This window comes from Corythoichthys intestinalis, chromosome 22 (genome assembly GCF_030265065.1).
Source record: "Corythoichthys intestinalis isolate RoL2023-P3 chromosome 22, ASM3026506v1, whole genome shotgun sequence".
Classification (NCBI taxonomy): domain Eukaryota; kingdom Metazoa; phylum Chordata; class Actinopteri; order Syngnathiformes; family Syngnathidae; genus Corythoichthys; species Corythoichthys intestinalis.
Genome location: NC_080416.1, coordinates 8153322 through 8166063, shown reverse-complemented (window position 1 = coordinate 8166063; position 12742 = coordinate 8153322). Strand labels below are relative to the sequence as shown.

At 39.6% G+C, this 12742-nt stretch overlaps 1 protein-coding gene across 3 annotated transcripts in view; it reads left to right on the top strand.

The window, feature by feature from the left end:
• Positions 1-12742, top strand: part of ext1c (exostoses (multiple) 1c) — a 147498-nt gene that overhangs the window by 43525 nt on the left and 91231 nt on the right. For all 3 annotated transcript variants that reach the window (XM_057827192.1, XM_057827194.1, XM_057827193.1), the window contains exon 2: positions 2455-3727. In XM_057827192.1, the coding sequence (XP_057683175.1) occupies positions 2778-3727 (950 nt within the window). In that variant the 5' untranslated portion in view covers positions 2455-2777. The remainder of the gene's footprint in view (positions 1-2454; positions 3728-12742) is intronic.

Here is a 12742-nt window from a genome sequence, read left to right as displayed (position 1 = left end):
TGAGTTCTCACCAAATGCGCTACTGCCCTCCAGTGGCCAGATTTATTGCTTTAAAATGGATTTTGAGCGTTGTGCTTTGGAGTGAAGTTGCATCAGAACTTATAGATGTCTCTGGTGAAAAAAAACCCGTAAAAGTCGTATAAATACGTTTTTAGGACTCTGAAACAATTAAAAATAGAACGTATTTATACGTTTTGGGGAGCAAATGAGTTAAGTAAGGGGAAATGAAATGAAAAATGCAAGTCACCCGTACGCTAAATCAGATATTTTCTAATAGCCGCCTCTCCTAAAACTTGATTGCAAATATCCTTGGTCGCAAGCATAGTAAGTTCTTCTCCAATCATGAAAAAGTTTTTGGCTTTAGCAATACGGTTCGCTATGAGGTATGATGCTGTCATTGCATTCGCTTTTGTTGTCTTGTTTGCTAGCTTTTAGCCGAAATTATGCAGAATGGACTTGGTAGGCTCCTCTTCTGGCTCAGTAGGTAGCCTTTTCCCCGTAAGAAAACTATCCAAAGACATCTGTTTTTTGCTAACGTGTAAGCTTGTTATTTTCAAATCTGATGCGCCAACGTCATTATCAACGACAGTTGTACATAGATAGCTAATCCGAGCAAAACGACCGAAGGTAGCCCGTCAGTCAATGCTAAGGTTTGCCGCCCGCAGCACACATCCAACAGCAGCTAATGTTACTGTTTACATTGACTGACGCTGGGCTGCTATAGGTGTGCGAACACCCCTCTAATGGCGGTTAACAAATTATTTATTATTTCTCTGCGGCCCGGTAACAAATACGCCACAGACAGATACCGGACACTGACCTGGTGGTTGGGGATCACTGATGTAGGGCACAATACTAACATTTGGTGTAGTACAAGTGTTGCCAAAAATATTTATTGTTTTAATTATTAATCATCTTTTTTATGTTTTTATGAATACATACAATTAAATTGAATACAAATAAAATTAAAATGAACAAAAACAGAAACACTCTGGTTGTGGCCCCAAAAGAAGCCTGGTAAACTGACATGCCTACTTATGTGACAGCCATATTGGTAGGGTCAACGTTCCCATTGAAGGGAATTCACTGGCATAGTCACTTTTTACATTGAGTTAAATGTGATGAACTCAATCACGACTGTTAGAATTATTGTGCATAAAGTTAATATTTATGCTTTCCCTATTATAGTTAGTAACCAGATAGGATAACTTCTGTCTCGTCAGGACCATGTGGCCCCCATGTAGTGTATGTATTCTATTCTATGTTCTATGTTGCTTTCCTGCTCCTCCAATCATTTTGTTTGCCTCCTTGATTCTTTCCATTTCAAAATAAAGTACAGCGAGATTTAGCATATATACCTTAATTTTACATTCCTCTCAAAGGTTAAGTATATGATGATTTAGATGATGATTCAGAATTAGATGTTTATTCATGTCCAATTGTTTTAAGATTCACACCTGCTGTTTTCAGCTCAATGCTCACTTATGATTGTGTATTATTAAATTCAAAACAAATTACCATACATTATGTCCTACACATTGAATGTGTATTATTAAATTCAAAACAAATTACCATACATTATGTCCTACACATTGAATGTTAAACAAGGGGGAAATGTTAGCATTATTGTGCTTAGAGTTAACATTTATGCTTTCCTTATCATAGTTAGTTCCCAGATAGGATAACCTCTGTTTAGTCAGCCTTTATGTCCTGGGCCATGTGGCTCCTATATAGTCTATGTGTTCTATTTTATGTTCTATGTTGCTTACCAGCTCTTCCCTTCCTTTTGTTTGCCCCTGAATAAATAGAGGGTTACGATCACAGCACCTGGGGGAGCAGATACCAACCTCCACAAAAGCTACATCTTGCGTGTTCTTTTTAGCCAAGCTATGTGTACATAAACCTAGCCTCAAATCTATCAACTTCCAATGACAATAGAAAACAGATTTCCTATGTAAATTGTCAGGACTGGATGTGGATGTTCATTTTTCAGTGCCATTGACGTCTAGCAGTATCAATGTCAGCTAATTGCTAAATATGTTTGTCATGACTAGAGTAAATTGAACAGTTCAAATGTCCTTCTTACTAATTTCACGAATCTTGTGTGAGTTTCAGATCGTAATACGGTTGAGTTGTAGTGTTCTTTTTAGCCAAGCTAGGTGGACATAAACCTAGCTTCAAATCTAACAACTGCAAAGGACGTTAGACGATAGTTGTCCAATGTAAATTGGCAGAACTGCCTGTGGATGTTCATTTTTCAGTGCCTGTCTAGCACCGTCAATGTCAGACAATTGCTCAATATGTTTGTCAGCACGAGAGTAAATTGAAATATTTGAATGTCATTCTTGCTAATTTCATGAAACCTGTGTGAGTTTCAGATCTCATTTCAGTTGGCTCGCAGTGGCAACTCCTCACTGTGCTGATCTGTATTCTTGTTTGTTTGCTTCCCCATAGGAGGGGCCGGCAGACAGCAGTTGCGCTAGGCACCATGAAGCAGCGAGCTTGGCCCGACACAGCCAAGAAATCGCTCTTCAGGGAAGAAATGCACACAGCATCAGCAGAAGCAGCGCATTCCGCCACAGAGACGGCTCAATTCCGCCATCTAAGACTGATGGAGGCCCGACATTAACTCGGACTGAATGGCAAAGGGAACCGTGCCGCACTGGAAGGAGGTGGCCATGACCTCGTTGACACACTGCCCTCCTTTGGAAGCTCCTTGTTAGAAGTCGGCATCCCGGCTCGTGCCCGAAAAATACAAAAGACAGAGACGGGCCCCCATGCAGGCGCGCAAGAAATATGTTCTTCTGGGCTTGTGTACGTTCTGCTGGCTGCTTTTCTTTTACTTCGGTAGGGGAGTCCAGCTACCTGCACGTCTGCTCCGGATGTTGACAGGCCAGCATGAGGTGGCGCGACCCTGGCCCAACTGGACCGACCGGGCGTTCCTCCCCTGCTACGCCCACCTGAATGATCTCCAGACAGACCCAGGGACGTCGGAGTCGCCCCGGCAACGCCGACAAGCGTGGTCGGTTATCTACAAGGACAGCCACTGCCGCATGGAGACTTGCTTTGACTTTTCGCAGTGTCGGCGCCGAGGACTGGAAGGATTCCGGGTGTACGTGTACCCCTCGGAGAAAAACGAACGGGTTTCCGAAAGCTATAAAAAGATCTTGACGTCGATAGCGGAGTCACGCTACTATACGTCGGATCCGCGGGAAGCGTGTTTGTTCGTCCTAGGGATTGACACTTTGGATCGGGACCAGTTGTCAGGGCAGTTCGTGCCCAACGTGGACGATCGGATTCGGGGTTACCCTCTTTGGAATGACGGGCGTAATCACCTCATTTTCAACCTTTATTCAGGCACGTGGCCCAACTACACAGAGGACTTGGGATTCAACATCGGTCAAGCTATCCTAGCAAGAGCTAGCCTCAATACCGAACATTACCGACCTGGTTTTGACATCTCCATCCCGCTCTTTTCAAAAGAACACCCACAAAAAGGCGGCGAACGAGGGTGGTTGGTCCGGAACACCACCCCGCCTCGGAGGAAGTACCTGCTCATGTTCAAAGGGAAGCGTTATCTGACTGGCATCGGCTCTGATACGAGAAACGCGCTTCATCACATTCACAACGGGAAGGACATTGTGTCATTGACAACGTGCCGACACGGGAAGGACTGGGAAAAACATAAAGATGCCCGGTGTGACCATGACAACTTGGAGTATGAGAGGTAAGACGAGATGGCACCTTTGTTGGAGACTTGGGGTTTTATGTATTAGGGATGGCATCCCTAATATATACATCTCCGTACCGGCCGATCCTCAGAAAAACTCACATGAAAAAATATGTGATCTGGACATCCCTAGTAACTAGACTATAAGTCATACCTGAGAATACGTCTCACCAGCCAAATTGTGCAATGACGAGGAAAAAAAACAAGTATAAGTCGTTTCGGACTATAAGTCACATTTTTGGGTAGAAACTTACCGTAATTTCCCGAATATAAGGCGCACCCCAAATTTACTTGTAAAATCTAGGGAAAATTATTGTACCCGTTTATAACGCGTACCCTAATTTTAGCACCAATAAATAGAAGAATACAAGAAAACAGAGCTCGTGTACAGATACAGAAATGTCATTTTACTGACTGGTGAAACACAGCACAAGCATAGCACATTGGTAGTTCAAAACATTACCATAAACTGACAATATTTACGGTAATAATATGATTTGACAATTTCTCCAACTTACCAGAATCTAGGAGAAATCAAAACAGATGTGAGTTTTCTTTTAAAGGCTGCTGTATAACTTGCTCGTGTCATCATGATGAATAAATGTTTCTTCCATGGATTGATACAATAAAATGAAAGTGAGAACGAAAGTCGGAAATCCGTGAGAGCTCATCGCTGTCAAGACGACAGTAACAATAGGAACTATTGTTATTTGGGTTTGAGTTTCCCGAGGGACAGATATAGGTGACAGACACAGGAAGTCTGTGTGCCTACGTTTGTCATGGTCCGAGTTGCGGAGCTGCAATAAACGTTGACTCAAATGAGTTCAAGAAACTAAATTCTGTGCTTTATTAAGAGTGAAAAAAGCAGAATTTAACACAGACGAAATCATTCGGCCGATTAGAGTGAAGTATTACCGAAACAAAATGGTGACGTCATGTACCGTAATGGTCGGCAACGGGTCGCCGCATACGTTTCTTCAACACAACGTGGCCGTGTCAGTATAAAAAAAAAACTCGATTTATATATATACCCATTGGCAGTGTATCAAATACTTGTTCTCCCCACTGTATGTAATATATATACTGTATATTTCTGTCTCCATCCATGTACCCATTTATAATGCGCACCATGATTTTACAAGTTGATTTTGGGGGGAAAAAGTGCGCGTTACATTCGGGAAATTACGGTTTTTGATAATGTCCAACACTAAGAACAGACATATCATCTTAACAGGCAATTTGAAATGGAAATAGAATAGAGAACTATAGGCTGAATAAGTGTACGGTATGCTAACGTTACATGAGGTGTAAAGAACGAACAGAGAACATGCCCGCTATGTTAACATCGCTATTAACCAGCGTTGTTTTCATCGATAACGAAAATATTTTGTCAACGAACATTTTTTCATGATGATGACGTGACAACGACGAGCTAAAAACAAGACGAATGCCAGATTTGCTATGACGAGATGACAACGACATGAAACTGCGACATCGTTTCTGTCATGTGTTCACAGTGCGTGACATTTTCATATTGTACATGGAGAACATCAGCTTGCATCGTCGCAGTATTTGGGTCGTGTCACTCATGTGAGATGTGTTGCACCTCTTCCTCCTCACAGAACTTTAGGATGTATCTCAAGCTAGGCTGCGCTCCATCTTGCTTGTTTGGAAACATGGTTAGATTTATTTTCTTATCTTGGCAAGAAAGATTGTGCAATGTTGCTTTAGCCTTTAAAGGTCTGTGCTGAGTGATCATCAGATGTTAATGTAACTCCTAGCGTTAGCGTAACATTCGCATTAGCTTTAGCTTCAGAATGGCGAGCTTCCTCATAAAACACTGGCCAGTCTAAAGCAAAGCCACGTGGCTTTTCTAGTCAGTAAGTCTAGAGGATGTTAAACTATTGGACATTGTTGGAAACCTTTATTTTATTTTTGGACCAAAACTTATGAATTTTACAGATGAAAACATTTTGAGTAACTGTCGACTAAAACTAGACAAAGACGAAAACATTTTTGAAATGAATAAAATATACTAATAAGTATTCAAAGACTAAGAATAAGAGAAAAATTAAAAGGGCTACCAAAAACACTGCTATTAAGAGTTATTCAGATAACTATAGGGTAAAGAACATGCTAGTATAATACTGCTGATATAATGATTAGTGCTGCAACGATTAATCGATTAACTCGAGTCATTTGATTAGAAAAAAAAATTTAAATTAATTTAGCTGCTTTTAGTTTTCGTTTAATTAAAGTGGCGTTGTAATGGTTTGTTTTGAATGTTTTACATTTAGTTTTATTTATTTGGGTGGATAAACTTCCCTCTAGTGGCAACAGTGAATATGATGTAACTAATTTCAAATGGCTGAATCCAGCTGCTCCCTGTTAAGACCAACATAAGCTAAGTTTTTGTTTGAGCTAATGTTTTTTAATGCAGTTCTAATTTTGTTTATTGGTATATTAAGCCGTTTTTTGTGGGAATATGTTTAGGGCTGCAGCTATCAAATATTTTAGTAATCAACTGAAAATTCTATCGATTAATCAAGTAATCGGATAACATTTTTTTTTTAGGTATATAGGTAGATGATCCTCATTTATTTGTTTTTTTTATACCGTTTGAGGCTCAGCTCAGGTATTTTAATTTTTTATGTTCCTTATCCGATTACTCTATTATTTGAAATAACTAGTTCATCAATCGACTACTAAAACAATCGATAGCTGCAGCCCTAACATTAGTGTGTTAATAATTTCACACATAAGTTGCTTCAGTTTATAAGTCGCACCCCCGGCCAAACTATGAAAAAACTATGATTTTTAGTCCAAAAAAATACGGTAGTCATTTTCACTACCACCCTATTCGGTCCCTTTGAAACTGTAAAATATGACTGTCTTCTAATACGGTTTACCCTCAACGTCAGTTTGTCAGCTACACCCTTCTTTAGGTCTGTTTACATTTGGGGTGGGCAGCAAACTTATGGAAGTTGAATGAATGAGCTCATTTATTCCACATGACATGTTAATGAAACACTGCAGTGGCATTGGAATGGAGTGGATAGAAGGACACTGGAGGGAGTTGAGGTTTTGCTGAAAGTATGAATGTGCGAAGCTAACGGTTTCAGAGCGTACAGGGTAGTTCTGCTCTCTTCCGATCATCTGTATTGGAAAGTAAAAAAACAAAACAAAAAAACATGCAGATAATCACTGCTATTCTTGTTCCTGTGTCACACTTAATGAGGTTCTTAGAAGGTGGTACCAGGTTAATGAGCGCATGCATCTGCTACGCCAGCAGATTAACCTGGAGGAACCGGGACAAGATTGGGGAAAGGGGAAGTAGAAAGGGTTGCACCGGGTCAGGGGGGCGGTAAGAGATTGAAGTGAACAAATCCGGGTCATACAATTTGATGAGATCCGAGATCAGGCCAGCCCCTCCCGTTCAAGATGGAATTTTTAATTTTATTTAATTTTATTTATTTTCTATCAGGGATGACAAATCCAAACAAACATACAGCATTCATATGTGTTTACATTTAATTCAACCCGAAAAGAAAAGGGCAGACGGGAGAATTTATTGAATCCCGCCCCCAGTATACCATAGGACGCAGAAATTGTCGAATAGCAATTTTTGACATTACAGATTGTGTAGTGATTACAAGTTTTTTTTTTTTTTTTTACCCTCCCCTTGATTGTTCATTTTCCCCATAGTCCTTGTCGATCGCGGCGATGAGCTCGTTATGTTGATTAAATCCAGTAGATTAGTTCCGAATTCAGATGTTAGTTCATTCACTTGATTCGATCCAGAAGATAGGGAATAGCTGAGGACCAACGGCAGGCCGTGTCCGCAACCCCAATTTTCGTCGCGGTTTTCATTCCTTACTGCATTCCGACAAACATTCGTCTCCAGGTTTTGCAGCTCCGTAGTAATTTTCATAACCATTTGGGTTGTGGCAGCGTTTGATGCCGCTAGATCTTTCTTCACCTTTAATAAGTCATCACAGGCCTTGTTGTGGCTGGCGTACATGCCGGAAATGGCGCTGGTCGCAGTAGTGGCCAATTCCACTTATCTCTTTTGGCTTTCCAACACTTTCATGATGATCCGACGAATCAAGTGGGATCCAAGCCCCTGCAGAAGAATCGCACCCAACAGCGCTACAAAAAGATACACATTCTCGATGTCTTCAACTTCGAGTGTGGTCAGACACAGCAGCCGCCATTTTCCCCAGCTTTCCTCCATATATCCAGTAAGGGTGTAACGGTACATATATTTGTATTGAACCGTTTCGGTACGTGGTGCTCGGTTCGGAACGGAGGCGTATCGAACGAGTTTCTGAAGTAATGTAACCCTTACTTTTCAAGGCTGTGAGTCGATCGGGTTACAGTTTCTTTGTGTAGATTATATTTACTCCGTCTTCTCTACTATAATGAGGACCAACACGGTACGACAGTACAACCCAGAAACGTCAACGGTGTGACAACGTGGCCGCCGCAAGAAAACTAGCACATTTATATTTTGCATTTTGTTTTCTTACTGTACCGAAAATGAACCGAACCGTGACCTCAAAACCGAGGTACGTACCGAACCCGAGATTTCTGTGTACCGTTACACCCCTAATATCCAGACTTGAAAGTGTTTCCCGGGCAGGCGCGTTGTCCAGATTGGACATCCATCACCGTCAATAGCACTGAAAAAAAAAATCCTGCCAGCAACGATAAATACAAGCTATTTAAAACCATGGAAGAATCGAGCAGTGGCGCCTGAAAATGCAACACAATGCCATATTTTTAACGAAAAGCAAGCATTTGAAGAACCGCAAGGAAGGAAGGACAAGCCGTTTCTAACCCACATTTCATGTTTTTCCAAGATTGAGGCATCAAATGTTATTTTTGGACGTTAGGGAGCTGCAGTCTGAGCAAAAGGAGAGCAAACCCAAGTCAAACATGAGTGCTTGAAGACTTCATGCCACATTGTCAAGTTGTTTTTAGTGACTCGATAAATACAGTGCGTTCGACCGCAATTTATGAGGGAAAGAATGATGACAACGGAGAAGAAAATCACAATGATTCCACCGTTTCCAAGTATTTTAAACAGAGGCCGCCGAGACGTACAACACGCAGCGACCGCATCATCTTCGCAGATACAATTTCACTTACCCTAATTACAGCGGGCTGCCGCATTTCTCATTCAGCCTGCCAGAAACTCTTAACTCGCGTTTACCACTCGCGGGTCATGACACACTAGCTGTTACGGGAAAAAGTACTCCATGTTTTTGCGAGCGTTGAAGCTGTTTTGAGTAGCCGACCTACCTACCAAGGTAGCTATCTTTCCCCACTAGTGCTCATTTGCATTCACTGTACAACGCTGTGTTTTCTTGACTTTCTTAGAGTATCCTCCAAAGTGAAGAAAACTAGGCCGTTAGGCTGCAGAACTCCGCTTCTCTTGTGCTTCTAGTCCCCCTTCTCCTCTTTTTTTAACCAACGTTCTTTGTCTTTGTCAGTTTGCTGCCCCAACATAGTTCTTCTAGGAAAGCATCCATTGTTTCCCCCCAGATTTTTTGATGTGTTTGTTAGAGTTGTCCGATTTTATCGGGTAGCCGATAAAAGCATTTTAAAAATGATATCGCATAATATTGACATCAGTTTTTCATCTTTGGTTTTAAGCCAATAAGCATGTTGCCTTTAAAGTAAACATAGAAGTCGTCTGCCTTTGTACAAGGGCTGGTTACAGCTTAGCATAGCAGTTATTGCCATTAGCTGTTGCCAAGCCAAAAATGCGTGTAATTTGTTATGTGAGCAGGCCATTTGTCTTCATCGTGCAAAAATTAAATGAACAATAAATGATTGAAAAATAATGAATGATAAACTCATGACATATAAATACATTGTTACCAAAAAGAAATAGTCACTAAGAAAACTAGAAAAGTAATAAAATACAACAATCTGTGCAAAAGTCCAGCAAAATGCATCTTAGGAATTATCATTGCATTGGCATGTCCTATGATTGCCTGTATTTGTAATGCTTTGATCGCCCCCTAATGGCTCCTTGAGGTAACTTAATTATGGACATTTTGGCTCATTTCCATTTATATTATTTATATGGGACATTTATTTTCTATAACTTCAGTTGGAGTTGTTTTCTTATTTTTTCACAGAATGTTTTTTTTTTATTGAAAAACATAGACGTTGTTACGTTTATCATTATTAAAGCATCCAGTGGGGCATCACAATATAATTAGCCATAATACGTTAAGTCCATGACTGCATAAATCGGTATCGGTTTGATATTGGTATCGGATTTTTGGGTTTTGACAATATCGGGATATAGGTTATCGGCCATCAATGGCAGCCAGTGAGCTAACGTGGACATGGTAAATGGTAGAGATGTCCCGATCGATCGATCACATCATTTTCAAAGTATCGGAATCGGCAAAAAAATATCGGCCATGCCTTTTTTTAATATATATATATATATTTTTTAATTAAATCGTTTTCTAAATGTATTTAACGTTACAGACATAATATGTTACACTCATCCAGAGTCTTTAGTTTAAGCTTAAGGTACCTATAACGGCGGTAATTAATTTTCGGCGTCCCGATCGATCGGGTCCGATCACATCATTTTCAAAGTATCGGAATCGGCAAAAAAATATCGGCCATGCCTTTTTTTAATATATACTGTATAAATATATATTTTAATTAAATCATTTTCTAAATGTATTTAACGTTACAGACATAATATGTTACACTCATCCAGAGTCTTTAGTTTAAGCTTAAGGTACCTACAACGGCGGTAATTAATTTTTTAAAAATGTATCATGTTAAATATTTAACGCAATTAATGCATGCGTTGCATGACCCACTCACGCATTGTCACGCTCAATCTGTAATGGCGCCGTTTTACCCATTTAGAGAGATAAAAGAAGCGTAAATTGAATAGAGTGAATTTTGGCAGCCTTTGAACCCTTTTTTTTTTTTTTTTATAGGCTAAAGCCTTACAATCCCTTTCCATACGGTTAGAAATATCATGGGAAGCAATGTGGGGAAGCAAGGTAGCAATTGATCTTTTTCTTAATGCCTTATGTTATTTCCCAACGCAGAGAAGATATATCAAATGGTAGCACTACGCACAGTCATGGGTCCACTTCCCATCATGCATTTGGGTTGAATGGCTGCAGTATCATTTACTGAAAGCTCAACAAATAGACTAGATGGCAATATTTAGTCACAATATACAAAGTCACAAGTCTTTCTATCCGTGGATCTCTCTCACAGAAAGAATGTTAATAATAGAAATGCCATCTTGAGGATTTATTGTCATAATAAACAAATACAGTACTTATGTACTGTATGTTGAATGTATATATTCGTCCGAGTTTCATTCATTTTTTTCTTAATGTATTGCCAAAATGTATATGGTCGGGAAAAATTATCGGGAATGATTGGAATTGAATCGGCAGCCAAAAAAAAAAACGCAATCGGATCGAGAAATATCGGGATCGGCAGATACTCAAACTAAAACGATCGGGATCGGATCGGGAGCAAAAAAACATGATCCGAACAACCCTAGTAAATGGTGTTATACTTGATTCCAATGGAAGATTTTGGTAGCAACTTGTTAGTTCCTTTTAAACTTTTTAACATATTGTTAAAACGATATATCGATTTTTGGTGGGAGCATATGGATAACCTTTTTGGCTACAAAGTATTGCGATATATTGTCACACCGCTAATTAAAACAGCGACTAATCTCCACCATTTATATTGATGTTAGTGCTGAAACGATTATTCGATTAACTCGAGTATTCGATTAGAAAAAAATATTTGAATTAAATTTTGCTGCTTCGAGTATTCGTTTAATGACAGTGGTGTTGTAATGGTTTGTTTTCATAGTGTTTGCATTTAGTTTTATTGATTTTGGTGGATACACTGCCCTCTAGTCTGCCTCATTTCACATGGCTGAATCGAGCTGCTTCCTGTTTAGACCAACATAAGCTAAGTTTTGGTTTGAGATATTTTTTTAAAGCATTTGTAATATAATTTAAAGGTATATTTAGCCGTTTTTTGTGTGAATACTGTATGTGTCTGAACCATCTGATAAGAACATTGTTTAAAAAAAAAAAAGAAAAAGAAAAAAACCCGGCATTTTATAGCATTTAAGCTAGCGGACTTTTGCTATTTAAGTTAGCCAATTGTTCTTTTGTTGTACATACTGTATATCCTCATTTATTCATTTTTTTTTTTAACACCGTTTGAGGCTCAGGTCAGGTATTTTTTTATGTTCCTTATCCAATTACTCGATTAGTCGAACTAACTAGTTCACCGATTAATCGACTACTAAAATAATCGATAGCTGCAGCCCTAATTGATATATGTAGTTATGTACTCATGCGTACTCCAACCTCTGAAAATATCATAATGATTGCTCTGATGTTTTGTTTTTCATGGGCCTAGTACATGGAAGTTTTTTTTTTGTTTTTTTTTTACAGGTGTTTTATACATTACAGTGTATTATTTTCAGGAAATTGGGGTACAAACACAACAAGGGAAATATTAGCTGCATGTAACTCCCCTCCCTTTCCTTCCCATGCGTCTTGCTTTCTTAACAGTTGACTGCAAGTCTCCTATCATCTCCCTCAGTTCCAATATGAATAATGTAAGAGCAGCTTCTTGCTTCCTCATAAAGGCAAACTTCCCCTCTGAAAGACTTTCCACACACTTGTCTCACACGCAGTTGTGAGTTACTTGCACATTATGCACTCCATGCTACTAAAGACTGACACAAAGTCTCTCTTGTCAAATCTTTGCATTCCCACACTGGCACTATGCTGGCGTTCAGTCCTCAGACACGCAAAGGTCAGCATGTTGTTCAACTTGTCACTTTTAGTAAGAAAGAGCCGCACTTGATACGAGTGGGTTTGCAGGACAAAAGCGAGGTCTATTCTTTTATCAAATTCAGACAGATTTTGAAGGTTGTCTGTTGCGTCAAACTTCAAAATGATTTAAATTTTTTTTTTT